This window comes from Leptidea sinapis, chromosome 27 (assembly GCF_905404315.1).
Source record: "Leptidea sinapis chromosome 27, ilLepSina1.1, whole genome shotgun sequence".
Classification (NCBI taxonomy): domain Eukaryota; kingdom Metazoa; phylum Arthropoda; class Insecta; order Lepidoptera; family Pieridae; genus Leptidea; species Leptidea sinapis.
The window spans coordinates 4,348,866-4,371,549 of record NC_066291.1 but is presented as its reverse complement, the minus strand read 5'-3'; the positions used below and the strand labels follow the sequence as shown (position 1 = coordinate 4,371,549).

At 36.1% G+C, this 22,684-nt stretch overlaps 1 protein-coding gene across 1 annotated transcript in view; it reads left to right on the top strand.

Annotated features, from left to right (window-relative positions):
• LOC126972774 (protein kinase C, brain isozyme) overlaps positions 1–22,684 on the top strand; it is a 189,227-nt gene that overhangs the window by 143,524 nt on the left and 23,019 nt on the right. The window contains exons 2-3 of the mRNA XM_050819814.1: positions 21,723–21,754; positions 22,536–22,618. Coding sequence (XP_050675771.1) covers positions 21,723–21,754; positions 22,536–22,618 — 115 coding nt within the window. The remainder of the gene's footprint in view (positions 1–21,722; positions 21,755–22,535; positions 22,619–22,684) is intronic.

Below are 22,684 nucleotides of genomic sequence, written 5' to 3'. Positions count from 1 at the left end.
GTGCGGCTTACTTAACCGCCACAAATGTTCAACTGGGGCTGTTGATTGGAGAGTTACGGCGCTCTTCGAAGCTGGCCACCATCGTGTCTATACAATAATGAATATTTAATTAAATATTAAGTTTTTGCATGCTTTTAATATCGGCTGGAGGACTCATTGTAATATTTTAATCAAATTCGCCGCCGAATATCTCCTTCGCACGACACGCCCCAAGTTAGGATATCATCCCCATTGGATGTGTGGCGGTCCTCCACAGTGCGGTTTTCAAGGAGCTTTCTTCCTAGTACAACGCTGTGGAATGAGCTTCCTTGTGCGGTGTTTCCGGGACGATACGACATGGGTACCTTCAAAAAAAGCGCGTACACATTCCTTAAAGGCCGGCAATGCTCTTGTGATTCCTCTGGTGTTGCAAGAGATTGTGGGCGGCGGTGATAACTTAACACCAGGTGACCCGTACGCTCCTTTGTCCTCCTATTCCATAAAAAAAAAAACAAAATCACTTTATTCATGTAGGTCACGGAAATACTTATGAATGTCAAAAAAAATATTTTTTTCATTTTGAATCTACCGTTACTTCGTAAAGGGAGCTAATGAGAAGAAGTAGCTAGAGACTCATTGCCTTTCATTTAAATCAAGATTTACATTTTCATTGTTTAATAAATAATTTCAAAAATATGTAAAATGATGCTACAAACATACTCAAAGGTCGAATAGTCAATGCCTTACACGAGTAAGTCAAAAAAGTAAATGTAAACAAAAAGATTTTTATTTAAGATCTGGACATACCCTATTCTAAAGCAAAATAAATAATTTCATTTCATTTTATTACAGTCCACACATAGGCGATTACGATTATAAGTTTGAAATTTGCATTGAGCCGCTGCTGAGATTGTACGTTTGAGTTACGCAGCTATGAATTTCGCCACTGAAAATTTTATTATACCAGTGGGAGGCTCCTTTGCACAGGATGCCGGCTAGATTATGGGTAACACAACGGCGCCTATTTCTGCCGTGAAGCAGTAATGTGTAAACATTACTGTGTTTCGGTCTGAAGGGCGCCGTAGCTAGTGAAATGTCCGGCCATACGAGACTTAAATCTTATGTCTCAAGATGACGAGTGCAATTGTAGTGTCGCTCAGACTTTTTGGGTTTCTCAAGAATTCTGAGCGGCACTGAATTTTAATGGGCAGGGCGTATCGATTACCATCAGCAGATCGTCCTGCTCGTCTCGCCCCTTAATTCAAACTCAACAATAAGAAACTTTATTGAATTAACAATATTAAGAATATTTTATTCAGTTCTTGAAAACAACTTGAGAACGGGCCAAATAAGTTTCAGGTTTGTTGTAAAGGATGATTCCAATTTCCATTTCAAATCACCTCTTGCTACCACGAAGGCGACGTTTATGTACCAACATGACTTAAGTGGTCTGGGTATAACCACTCTACGAGGTTATATCGCGTATGCCGCCATAGCGGTCAGCTAATGAAGAAACAGTTGCATCTTGACGCTGATGGTAAGGGAACACACTTTTCTTACAAAGCGAAAATTATAAAAGATGTGCTTTAGTTTATAAATAGCGTTTGTTGGATGCTTTGACTTAGCACCATGGCTTTACTTACAGTTGTACGCGGCCATATATCTAAATATATGATTAGTTTATTGGTTGAGAATTACACAAATTTAATTTGAAAATAAAATTTATGAACGTAGCGGGACTCGAACCCGCGACCACTTTCTGCTCTTTCCACTCAGCCAACCCTTCGAGTGACGTATCGTTGATAAATCTTGTATGTCTTGTTCAACTCTCAGGTTGTGGCGTCACCTACAGTTGATAACCTGCTCAACCGCGGGTTCGAGTTCCGCATCGTTCATAAATTTTATTGTGAAATTTAATTTGTGTAATTAATCCCAGAAGTGAGAGTTATCCATTTAAAAAAAAACAAATTGGTTGAGAATTTACAATAATACTAATTAAGTGAAAAACTGATTAAATAAGGTTTTTCATTTCTCATACTCGGAAAGTATTGTTGTTTTGATCTGATTATTGGGTGGAAAATGTTGCTTCCCTCCACAGAGAGGGAAAAACTCATACAAATTACTTCCCACCCAAGGGCCGGAATGAACTTTAAAAATAGAACTGCTGTCAGCTGTGAAGAGTTTTATGTAAAAGAAAAACTAATAACAAAAATGCTGCGGCCATGTGACTTTCTAAACAGCCAGTGTGAAGTTAGTGCAATCTTCTTTGAGCGGAATAAGCCGCAACAATTACGCGGTGAGTTCCATATTTAAAATTCAAAAAGTGGACATAAATTGTCCTAATTTGACAATTAATTTTAAATAGGTACTACAAATATTATTACATATTATCTATGAATAGTTTAGATAAACAAATAATTTTATTTTCCTCATATTCGAAATGAAAAGTAGTGTTTAACACGGGTAAAAAAAACAATTCCTGCTCGGACTAAAGCCGCCCTCGCTGTGCTCTAAATACCTCGGGAATTGATTCTTTCTACCCTCGACTAACAATCTACTATTACTTCTATTTTACATCATTTCGTGTGACGTTTACTATCCTGAGTCACATATATTTTTTACCACAATTCATGAGAAATGAGTCAACAATGTACCGCGTTGAATAGCTGGAGTTCCGGAAAAAGTTAAATTGTATCATAAGTACTGTATTCCACGAGGCTATTTGTCGCAATATATAAATTATATTTGTATCGTTGGAACGTGTAACCCATACATTGTTTGTGGCTTTGGAGTGAATGACAAACTAGCGAAGACCGTGCACGAATTACGAGTCATGTGTCTTTTTTTTATGAAAATAAGCGACGAGCAGGACGTTTAGCTGATGGTAATTAATACGTCCTGCCCATTACAATGCAGTGCCGCTCAGGATTATTAATAAACCCCAAAAATTCTGAATGGCACTACAATTGCGCTCATCACCTTGAGACATAAGATGTTAAGTCTCATTTGCCCAGTAATTTCACTAGCTACGGCGCCCTTCAGACCCGACCGTACGCTCGCTCCTTTTCCATAAAAAAAAAAGATAATAATGGTCCTCAATTGGAAGCTTAGTTTTTCTTCAATTAATCCCTATAAAGATTAACGAACAACCTCCAAAAGTAGGAAAAACTGTTGTCCTTCAAAATGTGATCTATTTTCTTGGATGCTTATCTCAAATCAATTTCACACTGGCCGTTTTTTATTGCCTCGCTATTTGCAGGACCGCGACCAAGCCCGGCAAATATTGGCTCACCAATAAAAATCGAAACAAAATCTCTATGACAACCCGCCGCGATGAAACACACAAATTCAATTTCGAAACGCGCCCGCCGCTCTTCGAACTTTGTTGTTTTGTTGATGCTCCGGAATTTCGTCCCTTTCAGTATAACCCCTTTGACGATATATCTCGAACAGTCTACGTGTATTTCATAGGTGCTTTTATTTCATGCACCCATTTTTCCCTCGGTCTAATTAAATTCTAATATTTCCTATTCTATAATTTCCTCAATTCTAATATTTTATGAGTGCAAATAGTCTGTTGTAATAAATTCTGTGATAAATTAGTTGCTTAAATCATTCTGGTATTTAAGAGGCTATGTTATATACAATATGCCCTCTGCATATTGTATATATATACTCTGCTCTAAATACAGCGTAACTATGGACTCGCCTGATAACAGAAAATAAATATATTTTTCCTTAAGGGGCAGTAACATAACATATTGCAACAACACTTGGTAAACGTTATGAAGCTACATCAGTTCGTAAAGGGGCTTTGACATGGGGAGAAGAAGTGATAACAAACTTCCAGCCCATCTTTTTAAACAAAGAATAACAAATTTGCTTAGCCTACCTAATATAAAAAAAAAACTGGTGTTTTATTGTAAAATTGAATTGAAACCCCAATGCGATTTGGATAAAATTTATTTGAACTTCGAGAACTGGGCAGATTTACATAATAGAGTTTGAAATGTGAAATCCGCACTGTGAGAACATTATTATATTTGTGGTTGGTTGTCGTTCCGTTCAACTCCCTGGAAATATTCGAATAACATTACAATCGCCAAAAAATTATGTAAAACAGCTTCAAATGAATTATTTACCAGCAGATATTGAACCCGATACCTTGATTGGCAGACATACAACGCTCGGCTCATATATCATCATCTCAGCTCATGTATCATATGTGTGTGTATGTATATGTTTGTATGTGTTAATTTTACTTATCTTAATAAAATTTAACAATTAATTTAAAAAAAAATACCTCATTACTATTATAAAAAAAATTAAACATTTTTGTACGGTCATATTTGTTTATTTAATTGAATTATTCACCATCAATTGAATCAAATCAATATCACCTTACTCATCTAGGTCAAAGAAATGACACTTATTAATGGACTCAATAAAATTCTGTTAAGGTATTTTGTAAAGCTTCTTGTTTTTAAAATTTTTAATTTTATATTTAGAAAATTTATTGAATTAGGCGTTACTTTGCGGAAATCCATAATTATACAGTCTCGTGCCAGATTTAGGCGAGACAACACGTCCTGAGGATGCCTCGTGTAGAGGCGAAACACGTGTCGAATTGTTTTAAAAACAAATATTGGCGGAATTAACACTAAAGAAAACTTAAATCTTTTATATTTAGATTAAAACACAGCGTTCGCTCCGTGCCAGAACCTTTATATTTATTTATTTTATTTATGAAAATAAGGGACGAGACGAGCAGGACGTTCAGCTCTTGGTAATTGATACGCCTTGACAGTAATTTCACTAGCAACGGCGCCCTTCACACCGTAACACAATAATGCTTATATAGATACGTATCATTCTTTACTTTTTAGAACTGAATTAAAAAAACAATTGAATGTGAAACAATAGAATATTGTATATTGTAGAGATTTCTTGATGCAATAAAAGTTTCACACTGAAATCTTGCCAATCTTTGCCACAGATGCGTGTCATTCATATACCTTCCCATTCAGCTCAGACATGTAAAAGCGAGGAGCTAAGTGGTGTGCTAAAATAAGATCCTTAACCTTAATATGCAAGGTGGGCATCATTTTAACCTTTAAGAAATTAATTTAATAACCGTGATATGTTGCTGGAATGCGTCCAAGTTCGCTGCCACACGCACGGACACCGGTGCAGCGCCGTTAATTACGACGACATGTGTTGGGGTAAACGCTACCAGTTACAGACTATTACGCGATTCTGATTATACTATCTATTATTTGTTATGAAAATATTTTTAAAGTGAAACTTTTATTACATCGTTTCAAACTTTTTCGTCTGTGTTGCATGTCGCGTGACGGTCGGGCGGCGCCTATAGTTCGCAGCAGCTAGCCGTGTAGTGTATAGACTATTACTCTTTTGTGCCAGTGCTCCACGCTATTTTGTTTGTTTTTGTCAGTGTTTAATGTAAATGTTGTTTGTCAGTGTTTAATTTAGATGTGGTTATTTATTAAAGTGAAACTTTTATTTGTTTTTGGTAAACGTTTAGTGAAACGTGAAAAAAATATTCACTTTTACCGTGGTTTCATAAAACCACACAATCCTTTTGGAACGAAGTTCCTTATCGCGCGTTGTGAAAGGGGGCTAGACGGAAATTTTTTTTACGAAAAGTTGTCACGACACTTTTTGCTATAGTAAGCTGTGCGGCGTGCGCATGTTTCTCTATCTGTCTGTTATAAATGGATATTAAATAATAAAAATATTGTTTATTATTATATTAATAATAGTATTATTAATTTATTTAATATAAAATTAATAATTTAATTATTAATATATATTATATTAATTATTATAAGAAATGTTATAAAATAATATTAATAATTTTCTTATAATAATTAATATAAATAATATATATATAATATAAATAATTATAATTTAAAAAATTAAATTTAAAATTAATATATATAAAATTTTATTACAATTCCTTCACTAATTAATCGAAAGGAACTTCGCTCCATCCGGGTGTCCCTTGACACCTCTCAACTTTTTTTCTATTGCATTGTTTTTCACTTACATAATTATTCTTTATACAAAAGGTAATACTTCAAGCGACATCTTCCCAACAAGGTATCTGTTGTTAAATAAGATAGTCTATATTGGATTCGGTTTCAAGTATAATCGAAAGGAAAGACTAAGTAAAATGATTTTTTTTTTATGGAATAGGAGGACAAACCAGCGTAACCTGTTGTTAAGTGATCACCGCCGCCCACAATCTCTTGCAACACCAGAGGAATCACAGGAGCGTTGCCGGCCTTTAAGGAAGGTGTACGCGCTTTTTTTTGAAGTTACCCATGTCGTATCGTCCCTGAAACACCGCACAAGGAAGCTCATTCCACAGCTTTGTAATACGTGGAAGAAAGCTCCTTGAAAACCGCACTGTGGAGGACCGCCACACATCCAGATGGTGAGGATGATATCCTAACTTGTGGCGTGTCGTGCGAAGGTGGAATTTGGCGGCAGGAATCAGGTTAAACAGCTCTTCGGAACACTCCCCGTGATAAATGCGGTAGAAGACACACAATGAAGCGACGTCTCTACGCAACGCCAAGTGATCCAGCCGTTCACAGAGCACTGGGTCCCCGACAATTCGAGCTGCTCTGCGTTGCACGTGGTCAAATGGATCGAGCTGATACTGGGGTGCGCCAGACCAGGGATGACAGCAATACTCCATGTGTGGCCGGACCTGCGCTTTGTAGAGCGCTAGTATGTGGGCCGGCTTGAAGTATTGCCGTGCTCTATTAATGACGCCCAGTTTCTTTGAAGCCAATTTTGCTTTGCATTCCAGATGACCACGAAATTGGCAATCGCTCGAAATTTCGAGACCCAGTATTCCGATATTAGGCGAGGAGTTGAGGGAAGTGTTGTCGAAGAGCGGTGATACGACAAATGGGGTTTTTTTAGTGGTAAACGCGCAAACTTGAGTCTTCTGGGGGTTAAATTGGACAAGGTTCAATTTTCCCCAATCCGCGACCTTCTCAAGAGAGGACTCGATAGAAGACACAAGTTTCTCCCGGCACTGGTCGACGATTTCCCGAGAGAGATTTGCATGGCCCGTGTATATGGCATCACCAGTGCTGTCGTCTGCATAGCAATGAATGTTGGAGGTGTCCAACATATCATTGATATGCAGAAGAAACAGCGTGGGAGACAGCACACAGCCTTGGGGCACTCCAGCATTCACGGGCCTATCACGAGCAATATCCGTCGACAACGACCTGTATGCTACGCTATGAATCTTTTAAGACAGTTTTTTTTAAAGGAAACGGCGTATTTTATCCGTCTGATGAATTTCGTATGCAAAGCTAGACGTAGATGTGATCACAATCCCAACGGTATACTGATGAGATTGCAGGATAAGTAATATTTGTTTGACCTCGAAATTTTTAGAATTAAATATCATTAAAGATATAAAGAGATGTAAGAATATCTCTGTTTTCAAATTTTATTTGTGTATTAATCCTAGAAGTTAGGGTTATCACTTTAAAAACATAACAAATTGTTTAGATTTACAAGAGCGACATCTCAAGTCAATTTCCTAATATGCAAATATTGGGGTTGAGCAGGTTATCAACTGTAAAGTAGATCCCGTAGATGAAGCCACAACCTGAGAGTTGAACAAAGCATACAAGATTTTATAACGATACGTCGAACGGTTAGCTCAGTTGGTTAGAGAACCGGCACGGAACGCCGGAGTTCGAGTCTCGCATCGTTCATAAAATTTTCTTTTTCAAATTTTATTTGAGAATATCTCTTTCTCGTTCCCTGTGAATACTTGATAACATTCATACAAATACAGATGATGAACTACTTTTTAATCTTATAATTACAAAAAAAAAATCCGTACTGATAAAAATTAAACTCAGTACGTAATTTAAGAAATGTTTAGAAATCTCTGAGATATTTTAAAAAACATTCTTCTTTTACGCGAAAAAGGTTGCGAGTTCCGGTAGATATTAAATTATTAATGCTCTGAATAAATGAACGGGCCACAGGCTTTCACTAATACCTTGTCCATTTATAAAGTAGAATAAAGCATTATTAATACGGCACACCTTTTCTTTATAAATTTTCGCGTGATTTTAAGTAAAAATGTTACCGTTAATTACAGTTTATAATTTCGTTTTTATCAAACAAATATTATTATTATACAAAAACTGTTTTTAAAAAGACGTTTCTTTATAGTAAAACCTGTATTCAATAAGCTTTTAAAATTTAAACTAAAAATTATATAAAGTCCAGTTAATATTAAAAAAGACAGACTGAAGTCTGTATAACGCTATATATACGTAACGCAACGAACTATCTATATAAAAGTACTAAGTAATATTTTACTGTTGTACGCTTTTTTAAGTTTTTATTACCTTATTATTTTTTGATGATATCTGTGTTGTAAATAAAAATAAACTTTCCGATATTATTATCCCGCTTAATTTTCAAGTCAATTGATTTCTCACTATAGCTATAAATGATCTGTTATTGAGATATTCACCCTACTTAATTTTATTAATAGTTGAAGAGTAACAATGCGTGGTTTTATAAGATATCCGATCGACGGAATTTTGTTTATAGTATGTGTTTGAAACTTGCGCGCGTGGAGTGATTTAAGATACATGAGACATTTTATCCTCCATATCTCAAAATGACCGGCGCGGACTATATTATGTCCACTTATTACGGACGTTTTCAATAACGTATCTCTAGTTACGGATACATGGCTGTCACTTTTTAATGACAAGATCTTATCTATCCATAGCTATGTTCAATATAGTTATAGTCCAATGCTTTATGTCGATAGGTTATAGAAATGTAAGTACCTAAGCGTAAAAGGATAGACTTGTCTACCTCTAGTAAATTAAACTATAGGCCGACCGTTTATCTGAGTCCTCGCCTGCGGGGTACAGGGGCGCGGGGGTATTATTGTAATCGCTCATTTCACTAAGCGCCCCCGCCGCCCGCACCTGTCTCAGTCCCCTTTGTCGTCAAACCTCCGCGCCCCTGTACCCCGCAGACGAGGACTCAGATAAACGGTCGGCCTATAAGGATAGATATTATGTTATTGAAAACGGCCGTTAGCGTATATAGTAAACATAGCGTGCGAGACAGAGGAACATCTCTGACATAGATTTGTTTTTTCTTTAATTTATTTGAAGAGGGTGGCTGTTTGACTATTCCTGGTGAGTCCCAGTAACACCGCATCCAGAATTAAACTGTTGTGTTCGCCACTCATACTTACCTCGTCGTCATTTACAAACCGCAGTATTATCTTGACGCGAGTATTACAAACAGCATCTGGAAGCAGGGTGTAGTCACCAAGGATAGTGTTACGCTTATGCATTAGTGGGCCACAATCGCAGAGGTGATGAAGAGGCGTTTCATCAGCCTCAAGGCATAATCTGACAGAGATACAGCAAGAGAGAAAAGGAAAGCGAACGTAATCTAACTGACTTTAATTGACAAGTCGTAAACAGTCAGCCAATGTTGACATTGGCGTGAATCGTGATCATGAATTTCTCATCAGACTCTTTATTTATGAATTTATAAGCATCGCCAACACTATAATCACTAACGACTTACATTAAATATTATGACTTCTAAATAAGTCTAAATCTAAGTGTTATTGCACTTACAGCTAGTGAAATTACTGGGCAAATGAGACTGAACATCTTATGTCTCAAGGTGACGAGCGCAATTGTAGTGCCGCTCAGAATTTTTGAGGTTTTCAAGAATCCTGATCGGCACTGCATTGTAATGGGCAGGGCGTATCAATTACCATTAGCTGAACGTCCTGCTTGTCTCGTACCTTATTATCATAAGAAAAAGGCAATGACCACATGTAAGTATAACATACATAATTTTTAAATTTTAATTGTGCAACATAAGAACCAGTACTAAGATACAATATATTGTATTCAATACAATAAATTATAAGATAATTAGATTCCGTAAAGTGAAAATTAATTAAAATGAACAAAACTTATTTTGCTTTAAGTACGGCAGTAACTAAAATATTACATGAATAATTTTCGTTGAAAAGAAAATTATACCAGTGAATACTAGTAATATAATAACGAAATTGAATGGATGAAACTGATTGAAAGGATTTTGTTTGAATAGGATGCTATGAATAAGTAATGATTCTGCAGCGCTACGTGTGCCGAGTATGAAACGCATCTCTCAGGTAACGAGATATTCAAATGTGAAAGATTCCTTTTGCCACTCGAACCTAGAGCGATTAGCCTCATTTATATTCAAGAACGTATTGATAATATAAAGCTCGTGTTTCTATAACGTATTTCTTATAACAAATTGGAGAGAGAAATGGACATAACGACGATTAACTTAGGTATTCATGGGTTTTATAAGTACTTGATACTGCTGCATTATAAAGAAGTGTATTCACTGTAAAGATATTTTTTTTTGGCCCGATTGTGCTGGCGTCAAAAGACGGCAGCGTGACTCTCCCACTTCTAAAAAGCCCTTAGACGCCTCTGACGACACCCATGGGATTGGGACTCCCCTATTATTTTTACGCCCCGGGGAAAGTACAGGGCAAATAACGATAATGTTTTATTTTATCTTCTTTTTTATTTTTTTAGTGGAAGACGAGGACAAATGAGCGTACGGGTCACCTGGTGTTAAGTCATCACCGCCGCCCACATTCTCTTGCAACACCAGAGGAACCAGGAGCGTTGCCGGCCTTTTAGAAAAGTTTACGCGCTTTTTTTGAAGGTACCCATGTCGTATTGTCCTGGAAACACAACTTGGTTGTACGAGGAAGATTTTTTTTAAAAGCACGCTGTGGAGGAACGCCACACATCCAGATGGTGGAGATGACATTGTAATTTGTGGCGTATTGTCCGAAGCTTTCGGCAATTCTGTTACGTAATATTATATTCAAATCCAAATATTTTTATTTAAAATTCTATTTGAAATCACTTATTGAACGTCAAAGACTTCCGCCCCTTTGAAATAGTATGCCTCAGAGCTGAGATGAACGGGCGCAAGAAACTCAAGTTTTATTTTGTTTACTAATAATGGCTGAGGACGGTCGCTCCATTCCCAGATTGTGGTATATTGGTATCTATCAATTTGGTACAAATATTTTTTTTATAATTTTGAATTATTTTAATCTGTAAATTATCTTAAAAAGTACTAATGATTTCTTTTAAAATAGCAAGCGTTTCGATATTTCCTTCATTATCCTGGTAAACCTGGTTTGTGATACAAGGCAAATTTTAGGTATACCTTCTTGATAGTAGAATAAGTAGTGTTTTACGAAAAGTAACAATGACACACACCACACATACGCACACCTAAACACACACACACAGACATCCTGTTTGTATAATATTTTTCTTTTGTTACATTATATTTTTAAACTTAATTTGTGATCCCTAGTTTTTGGTACTGTTAATTTTAATTGATATGGAAGAGCGTGGCCTTCTGGCACAGGTGTTTCTCACTTAATAGAAGATCACATCCACTATTATGTTTGTACCATTTTTGTTACTGAAATAAATATTTTTCATTTTTCATTCCATTTTCAAGGCTAAAGTTATTACTTTATTATTATAAAATTTTATATAGTGGTGCAATTTTCAAGAAAATCAGTCGTCTACAAGTAGGAGATGACATAATCACGGTGAAAGATACTGTTATATACATTAATACAGAACAAGTCAGTATTATGCAAAAGTGCTTAGAGAATTTATAAGCCTAGATAGAGCCTCTTGCTGTTAGACAACGCATGACAACAGGCCAGGTTTATTATTTTCATTTGCATGACCTCTATGTCTTACACTCGGAATACGTCAGTCACTTTGTTTTCGAGTGCGTGCGTTGCTGAAAATAGTTTGCCACAATTTTTCGACATGTTCTCTGCCCTCAGTCTATCTAGACGTATAAATTGTCAAAGAGACAGCGTATAAAAGTAATAAGCCTTTTGAACCGTACAATGACGCAAAACAGTTAATGATGTGAGCCTGAGATTATTTCTCGCCGCGCTAATTAATTCCTGTCAACATAGGGTTCATAGGATTAACCATTTTGAGGATTACGGGACATAGAATGTTTTGACCTGAAATTCTCGTATTATAATAATTATAATAATAATAATTCTTTTATTTCAGGCCAATTATGTCCCATATTTAACATTAATACTTTATTCTAATTAAAAGTAAACTTAAAAACTAGAAAAACATCACTGTGGTATCCAAAATATAAAAAATCATAATATTAATTACAAGTCCAATTTATTTTTTGTTAGTCTCCATGTGAACAGATATCCATCGTTTATATATAGGGCTCCTGATATCGTCAGATATAGCCGTGAGGATTTTATTATTTAAGCTGCGCAATCGACTCCAAAATGTCGCTAAATATTATGTTATATTTAAGACATTAAGGCTGGGGCGCATCATCTAACTTTGTCAATAACAAACATGTTAAAGTAATGGTTAAGCAAAATATCTGTTGCACCATTTGCAAACCTTCAACGTTCATTTGAAATTAGTTTTATCAAAAACACACGTACCCGCAGAATCGGGCAGTAGGATCTACTGCTTACGATAGGTATGTCACTTTTTAACTTTAAATATTGTGTGTTCCATATTGCGGTTTTGTTTTTATACGACGTGGTTTGTCTATATGTATAGCCATAGAAATTCATTGGCTTATTCCGTAGCGAAATGGCAAAAAAACAGCAGCCTTATAGATTCGTCACGTCTGTCTGTCTGTTTGTCCGTCCGTATGTCACAGCTCCTTTTTTCCGAAATTTTTAAGAACTGTACTGTTGAAACTTAGTAAGTAGATGTATTCTGTGAACCGAATTAAGATTTTCCCACAAAAGTTGAATAAAATAATAATGGGGGGTTCCCCATACTTAGAACTGAAACTCAAATTTTTTTTGGGGTATAGGTAGGTCTTCAAAAGTGATATAATTTTTTTCTATACTTGAATAGTTTTCGCGAAAGACACTTCCTAAGTGGTAAAATGTGTGCCTGTAACTTCTAAAATAAGAGTTTTATACTATGTTACTTGTGGCTTTTTGCCTTTCTCACTATCATAACCTTATAATTTCATTTAATTTATTAGAATTTTCATTTAGCCAACTCAGTTGTTTACGACATTCATCCATACCACAAAGGCTCTCTCGCGCTCTCTTATCTGCCCCTATCGACGAAACGAACTCCGTCACGACCTTAAAAGGGTTATTCAATGGTATGTGGGCTGATAAAGAATTCATGTCGACTGAGAACTTCGGCTAGTACACATCAGAGTCAAATGAAATAGTCATCGCTGTCATATAGGTACTATGACAGCGATATACGCTATATTTATTGTCGCTCCAGTATTTATTACTTTTCATGCAGAAACTTAAGATCTATATATTGAAATCGAACTAACATTTTCTCTTTTTAACCGACTTCAAAAATGGAGGAGGTTCTCAATTCGTCTGTATTTTTTTGAGGTTATTTACCTCAGAACTTTTGAACCCATTTTGAGGATTCTTTTTGAAGTTTAACTGAGTTTGGCGCGTTAGGAAAAATTTTCAGGGTGAATTTTTACGATGCGCGCGCACACCGTCACGCAAATTCGACACACTGACGTTAGCTGTTCAACTTGACTATATTTATCATACTTCAGCCGATAGCTGCCTTTTGTTCCCCATATTATGTCTACTAAAGCACAACCAACGGACGAGAGTAAAATAAATTTTAATAATTATATAATTTTTATTATAATATAAAAACTAGTTTTAAAATAAAGAAAATAATTTCTCTCTAATTGTATAAAAATAATTTAATGATGTTTAATTACACGTTATTGAACTTAATTGTGCGGTAAAATAAAATATTTTTATTGGTTGTTTTAATAACTTCTTTATAATAATATTGTTTTTTCAACGAACGTAAAATAGCACGAGGAATATTTTTTAAGGATTTTTTTTTATTACGCCAAAGATGAATAACCTGTTGCGTGCGTACATAAAGTACGCACTGATTTCTGCATTTGGTGGTGAAGCTCCATCCAATCCACAATCCACAATTTATCGCTGGTTTGCTGAATTTCAACGTGACGGTTAAGCTCAGTGATGATCCCCGTCAAGGTCGTCCAAAAACTGCAGTCACCAAAGAAAACGTTGATGCTGTGCGTAAGCTGATTGAGGAAGATCGACATGTGACATACCGCGAAATTCAGGCAACTTTAGACATTGGCATGAATCAAATACAAATAATCTTGCGTGAACAATTAGGTGTAAAAAAGTTGTTTTCCCGATGGATGCCGCATTTGCTCTGTGAAGAGCAAAAAGCGGCTCGCGTTACTTGGTGCGTCAGAACTCTCGAAAGATTCCACGCAGGATCCTCAAACGCTGTAAACAACATCGTATCAGGTGACGAATCCTGGATATACACGTACGAACCCGAAACAAAAAACCAGTCACGAGTTTGGGTGTTCGAAAATGAGTTAAAGCCAACAAAAATTGTTTGTTCACGGAGCGTTGCAAAAAAAAATGGTGGCCACGTTTGTCTCCAAAACCGGCCATGTTGCGACTATTCCTCTTGAGGGACAAAGAACGGTTAATGCAGAATGGTATGCTAGCATTTGTTTGCCACAGGTCGCTTCTGAACTCCGTAAAGAGAACTGCAACCGCCGCATCATCCTCCATCACGACAATGCGAGTTCTCACACCGAGCACAGAACAAAAGAGTTTTTAGAGCAAGAAAACATAGAATTATTAGCCCATCCGCTGTACAGCCCCGACCTAAGCCCTCATGATTTCTATATTTTCCCTAAAATAAAGAATAAATTGCGTTGTCAGAGATTTTCATAACCTGAAGAAGCTGTGGATGCCTACAAAACGGCCATTTTGGAGACCCCAACTTCCGAATAGAATGGTTGCTTCAATGATTAGTTCCATCGTATGGAAAAATGTGTCAAATTTCGCGGAGAATACTTCGAAAAGCAATAAATACATTTTTAAATAGTAATGCTGTGTCACTTCCTTGATTCCCGAAATTTTCAATGCCGCCCTCGTATTATCGCAATAATTTGATTGACTCTTAGGTAATTTAATATCTTTCGGTTTACTTAGGAGCACTCTAAAAAATAAGTTATTATTAAGTTGTAGAAGAATACGGTATTTTGTTTTACTTTTTAATCAAATATGCATATTGTTTTGGAATAGTTTTTTTACCAAGTCGGTTGTTTTTTGTTAAAATTTTCCTTTCTTGACGTGCCTGTTTGTATTGTATTTTAAATGTATTTCACCATATTACACCACGATTATCTGATACAACTTCTGAATCTGCGGTGGTTATTGTCCTGATAATCATAGATAAATAGGCTTTTTATTCGAAAGGTGGAAAATACATTTACGTATTGAAGACCCGAAACGGGGCCCATATATCGGGCTCGGGTGTTTTTTATTTTTTTTTTTGAAAATACTGTACAAGACGAGCAAACGTTCAGCTGATGGTAATTGATACGCCCTGGCCATTACAATGCAGCGCCGCTCCGGATTCTTGAAAAGCCCAAAAATTCTGAGCGGCACTACAATTGCGCTCGTCACCTGGAGACATAAGATGTTAAGTCAGAAATTACTGGGCTGAATGACCCAGTAATTTCACTAGCTATCTAGTGTAAACACCTCTACCGACTAAAAACCTCCTCTGTGCTGACAGCTCTAAAGGCTTTTACAGCGAAGCCGGGCGGAGTCCCTGGAGGCCGAAAATGTCGCTCTTGTGAGCTCGAGCGTGGGGCGTCTCGGGATAATCATGGCAGCAGGGCATTGGTTGATGCCACATGTAATTTACTAGGCCGGCAAGCTATTGGTATTCAAACCGTAAAGGGCGCCGTTGCTCTAGAAACAACTGAGCCACTAAGACTTAAGCTGAGATCTACAGAGCGTATTAAGACTTCGCTCAGACTTATCTAGAGACTTAAGTCGAAGTCCGTATTTATAAACCTCGCTTTAGAGTGCAAGCTAAGCTTAAGTCCTCCATAGCGACGACTCAGGAAGATCTCAGACCATAAGCCGAACAAAAAGGAGATCAACAGTTCTTGCGTCATCACAACTGTTGTTCGGCGTTTTAAAATAACCGTATAGTACATGCATCGGTGTAGTTAGGTGTTACCTGTCATGTACGTGTGTGTGTGTTTTTTTTGTGTAAATAAGAGATGGCACAAGCAGGACGTTCAGCTGATTGTAATAGATACGCCCTGCCCATCACAACGCAGCGCCGCTCAAGATTATTGAAAAACCTAAAAAATTCTGAGCGGCACTACAACTGCGCTCCTCACCTTGAGGCATAATATGTTAAGTCTCATTTGCCCAGTAATTCCATTAGCTACGGCGCCCTGAAGACGGATTTGTGTACAATTTTGCTGTCACTGCTGACATTACGTAAATAAGTTAACAAGACCGCATTTAGCATAAATCAGTCATCGATTTCGACTTATTTTAATAAAACTAACAATCAAATAAGTTTTGGTTACTGTTATACTTTAGTAAACTTTCTATTGTAAAAGTTTGTTTAATAATAATCGACAATGTACTGTGTTACATAATACAATGCGTGCTTAACCTTTCTATTGGGCTGTCTTAGCTTATAGACCAAGAGCTAGTGAACCCTCCGAGTAAGGGTATGTCTTATGGTTATTGTACTTAGCCAGCTATGACTCATCACCATTAAAATTTCTAGCCTTACAGACATACTGTTACTCGAAGGGTCCATTAGCTCTCCTAAGTTCAGCATAATCTCAGCTGTAAAATGACTTTACTAAACGGTTACATTGAGCGCTTATTACATTTAACTGAATTTAGTCGTCTAAATTTAGACGTTACTGAACTTAGACCAGTATAATCGCATTCAGCAACCTAGTTTCTTAAATTTAGAAGTAAGAATAAAGATTTTGTGAATACGAACTTTCATGACCTATTTCAGCCCCACACGGGTCGAGAGTTGGTATGGTTTCTGAATGACTGAATCATTTAGAAGCCTAATTAGAAACGCATTTAGGAAAGTGTAATCGCATTTAGTTACTAATTTCAGTCGCTAGTGGCTCTTCGTGCATGGAGGTTTCTAGGTTTCAGAGATAGTTTTTGTCAGCAGGGCTTGGGATATTAAAGAAATGAAATTTTTTTACTTACGTAAAATATGAGTAAAGTGTAAGTACGCTCGGGCTAATGTCTCGGGGTGCCGCTCATAATGTTTGGTTTCTTTCCTCATCGGCTCCAATGGATAGGGCGTATCATTTACTATCAGGCGAACAACTTGCTCTTATCACTAGTTTATACTCACTTTGTGTAAAATAATCCCTAACTTTAAGAGGGCAGGAAAGATTCCACCCAGGCACGAGTTGACACAACAGCAGCTATTCCAATCTTCGGGCTAGGAACTCTCGGCGAGGCCAGTTCTCGGCACTCTCTTCTCCGCTACGAGGCCCCTTAGTTCCATCGATGGCTAATGTTCTAGGTTAGTCCGTTCCGATAATGGATTTCAGAGATGTAATCTCTGTGATCGGATTAGAATGATGAATTTCTTTTTTTACATAATAATAATAGTAATAGTAGCTACTTTGGGCAGCATTTTCTTTAGAATACTTTGCAAATAATAATATTAATATACTTAAACATACTGCTGCGGGTTACTTTAAATTGCTTATTTTAATACATTTCTATAAACTACTTTATTTCTTTTTCCATTCTTTGCTAAATCATAATGATTTTGCGAGTTTGATGCTCGTGAGCCACACATTATTTCCCATGGATTTTTTTTTCTGAGAGTACTCCTGTAACTGTACCAAATATAACCATAATCGAATTCGCAGGTAAGCGTGAAAGCGTGGCTTTGTTTGGACTTCCATACCACTTTCATCACCTATTTCAGTCCCATACGGGTCGAAATTTCAAAAACGCTAGAACAAATATTTATTTATTTATTATCAAGTACCTAAATACAAAGTCTCATGGATTGGATGATATTGGATAATGAAGAACTTCCATACATACTTCCATCCCCTTTTTCAACCCCTGCATGCCTTTTTTTCGCGATGAAGAAGAAAAAGATAGCCTATGTCCTTTTCCAAGCTCTAGTCTGTCTGTACTGAATTTCATCCAAATAGGTGCAGTTGTTAAGGCGTGAAAGCGTAATAAAAAAAACTTACATTCACATTTATAATATTAGTAGGGATAGACAGGGATTAGGGGACAGAGTTTTCAATGTCTATAATAAAAACACCCACAACAAAAGTTCTGTATAGGATACTCACGCTCGCTATTACTATTATTATCTCTTAATAATATTATTAATTCTGCGTTTGTTTATTGTGGAATATCAAACCGCAGAATTATGATTAACTGCATTATCATATAAACTAAATAACAATTGGACTAACTGGACAATAATATTATTAAATTTAACTTGTTTAACTACATAATACTGGGTCAACACTCAGATTTTGATTTACTTGAGGATATATTATTATTAGCACATAGTTCGACGAACAGATGGCCGTGGGGGCAGTAAATAGTCGAATGGCGACCATGTACCGGAAGACGCAGTGTTGGTAGACCGTAGACACAAGATAGACCGACGATCTTATCAAGATCGCCGGAATACGTTGGATGAGGGCAGCGCAGGACCGATCGTCGTGGAAATCTTTGGGGGAGGCCTTTGTCCGGCAGTGGAAGTCTTCCAGCTGATGATGATGATATTATTATTATGAGAATTCAAAACAATCGGCATAAATGGGTGTATTTTTGGCTACGGATTGTCGACTGTGTATCTATTGATACTCAGTGATGTATGCTAGATAGTGTCATTAGTTTTTTCACAGCCTTACTTTTATTCAGTTCTATTTGTGTTAGGCCTATGTACAGTTCGAGACAGAGATGCTTTCAGTTAGTAGGTCGCTATCAGGGGCGTAGCTACCGCCGTATCAATTATACACCGGGCCCCCGGGCCATGGGGCCTCCGACTTGCGTAAGCAAAAATTAATAAAAACTTACCAATTTTTTTTTATTTCAGAAATGACAAAAGAAAAGAAAACCCTGTCAGACCGCCCATTAAACTTCTCTTAAGTTTTTGCTTCTATGAACAAATGGAGACAGAAACTTTAGAAAAACTAAAGCCGTCATCAGCTATTTAAAATGATTTAATAAATAAATTTCCCGAAAAAAGGCAAGGGTATATTTAATTTGAATTGTTTGTAAAAATTTTGGAAAAAGTGACATATTATAGATAAAAAACCGTGTGGTGTCGTGGGACACCGGATAGGAACGAAGATCCTTATTATAAAAATATTAATTTTAAGTTCTATTCGGGTATACATTTTTTATTATAATTTTTTTATTGATAAAAATAAAATAAAAATGTTTAATAATTGAAACTGAATTGAATACAGTGATTGGATGATTGATAATTGTATAAAGTCACCAAATACTATGTACCTAAGTAAAAAAATAAAAATTTATTTATAACATTTCACATATGGGCAACACGTGTATATTGTTGGGTGATATGCATGGTTACCACGTGTTTTCTTTTTGTGGTTGTATGTGTATAAATCGTTTACGATTATTTTTATTTTATTTTACATAAAATGTTTTATTTTATTTGTTATGTTATTCATGTTGCATTAAATAATCAGCAAGATATTGTCGCTTAGCAGCGCTTCGACGTACACGAAGGGAGTTGTCAAACTTCATGTCTTACGTTCCGGACGTTTTTTCCCAGTTAGAGTACCCCTCCGCATCGTCCCATAAAGAATTTCGTTCCAATCATGATGAATTACTATTTCTTTTTATTTTATGCAAACATTTTTTTTTCTTTTGTGAGACATATTTACCATTCATAAGGGCCCCCGAACAATTTTTTTATACGGGGCCCCACCTAGGCACGCTACGTCACTGGTCGCTATATTATATGAGCGATATAATAACAAAGGCAGCTGCGCTTAAGGCGTGTGACATGTCACTCCAAGTGTCGCAGGCGTTAAGATATTATAATGTTCGCACTCCGCAGTAACGTCTGTCTAGGGAGCGTGAATATTCAAGCGAATTAACTGATGCACACAATAGCAGGCCTGTATAGTCTTAGAGCTTGTACTTATTACTTATTTATTAATTTATTTGTTGAGAATGTTCAGCCTCTCTCGGCTACGTCACGCTCGTTCGGGTAAAGTCAGCTCGATTCGACTAAGAATGCCAGTCTTTCTTCAGCTATTTATATTATATATTATATTATTATGACGACCTGTGTAGCCCAGTGGTTAGCGAACCTACCTACTAAGCTAGAGGTCCCGGGTTCGAATCCCGGTAGGTGCAAGCATTTATATGATGAATATGGATGTTTGTTTCCGAGTCATGGATGTTTAAATGTATTTATGTATGTTTATATTAATATATGTATGTTTAAGTAAGTATAATGTATTAAATATATCGTTGTCTTGTAACCATAGAACAGGCTATGCCTAGTTTGGGGCAAGATAATTTGTGTAAGTGTGTCAATATTATTATTATTATTTAAATAAAATACTTTTTAATGGATTACAACGCGTGTGGTTGTTATGAAATGAAATGAAATTTACTGCGTCGAATACAGTATATATAATAGATTTTAAATTTATTGTAGTGTTTTCTAAATTTTTTGGCTCATTTAAATTAGCATGCAAAAAGTTTACCTAAAATTAAAAAAATCCTTAACACTATAAAAAAAAATTGTCGATTAAAAAAAATTGTCCAGGAATTTTATACACATAGCGTAGCTACTATTTAAGTAAAATATTGTTTTGGGACAGTGGCCAAAAACCAGTCTATCCGGTAATCTGGTGGAAAAATTGTGATTAAATTCAGTCCCCCTGAAATCGTGCTATGGAAAAGTCACGAAAGGTCGGGTTAAATAAAATAATAATAAAAATGTAACTCTTACGCAAAAAAACGTGAATACTGTACTTTTCACTTAAACTGAATCATGAAAAAAAAAACAAAACTGTAATTATGTATTTAGTTATCACTATAATGCGGTTCAATAAAGGGCATTGATTTTTTGTGTTATTCCCCATTAATCAAAATCATTTAAAGCATCTGAATTAATAAATTCCGGAGTCGCATCACTTGTACGTAACGAAATTTTCGTATTAACGCAACGTGAAAATATTTGGAAACGTAACAAATTCTTTGCAACAATTTTTTTTAAATCAATGTTAAATCAATTATAATAATAACTAGAACTTTGTCATTAAATAAAAAATGAATTAATACTTAATAATAATTTTGCATGCCAGAAATGGCCGATACCATTGATACCTTAAAATTGTTTACACCCATTGTAACATTACGTTTACTGGCAAAATAAAGGATTTATGATTTATATGAACGGTGTTTTTTTTTATCTATACTGCATATGGTTCTGGCTGTGTGGGCTGACTTTTTTTTATCTAATAATCGTGGCTAGTTCGATATTGGACGGAAAGGCCAACAATAAAAAATTCTATTTTTGAAAAAGATCTAGTTACATAGACCGTAAGCACAGTAGACATATCTAGTAGTATTCATACGAACTTCAATGTTCCAAATTTAAATCATTTTAAACTTGTGGAAAAGGCTGTTTCTTTTTTGTGTGCTTGATTAAATACAATACTTAATTTATCTTCGTGAAATAATCGTTTTTTTTTTGTTACAGGGGTTTCGGAAAACAAGGATTCCAATGCCAAGGTAAGAGCCACTTTTGAACTATAAAATCAAATGCTTACTGTAGAAGCCCAGTACACTATACAATGGTTTCAATAGAGAATAAATATTCTGCAAATGCAGTAGCTTTTAATTATACCCAGTCTTTCCATAAAATAAAAGATCTCTTTTTTCTAACGCTTAAAATATATATAACTGTGGTGTCCGTTAATTTATACATAAATATCCACTGTATAATCTTCGGTAAAAACGCGAATTTCCAAATTGACGGTAGAGCCCATCACATATACCTTACAATATCACAATAATACAGACCTTTCAAGATGGCAAGACCTTATAAGTCACCAGATTACAAAAACGATGGATACCACTCAATCAATCTAAGGTGAATAAGACATAGTTTCTCTTCATGTGACGCGGACGCCAACAAGAGTTCGTATCATCTGGTGATGGTAAGTGGTCACGCAGTCCATACTATCGCCACATCAGGATCATTGGAACTTTATCAACAGTTTGTTTTTCATGCAATTTTGAAAACACCTCGCAAGGAAATTCGTTGCACAGTTTATTTAAACGCCACACATAGAGATAGTGAGGATTATATATTATTATAATAATTATTTGGCGTGAATTGATATGTTCCGACAGCTCTTCGAAACATTCTCCTTGATAGAGGTTTTTCTTTTGAAAAGCGTGCAAGCCTTAAAGGATTACGGGCTTTTTGTGGAGTCCTGTCAAGACCCTGAATGAATCAACAAAGAAACGAGTTTGAGTCGGGTCGTGTAACGTGCCACGTGTGTTTCAGTGTGCAGCTTCGTGGTCCACAAGAGATGCCACGAGTACGTGACTTTCACGTGCCCTGGGGCCGACAAGGGCGCCGACTCAGACGTAAGTATCACCCTCGGCTAAGTGTTTAAAGTTAAAGTCAAATAAACTTTATTCAATTAGTCTTAA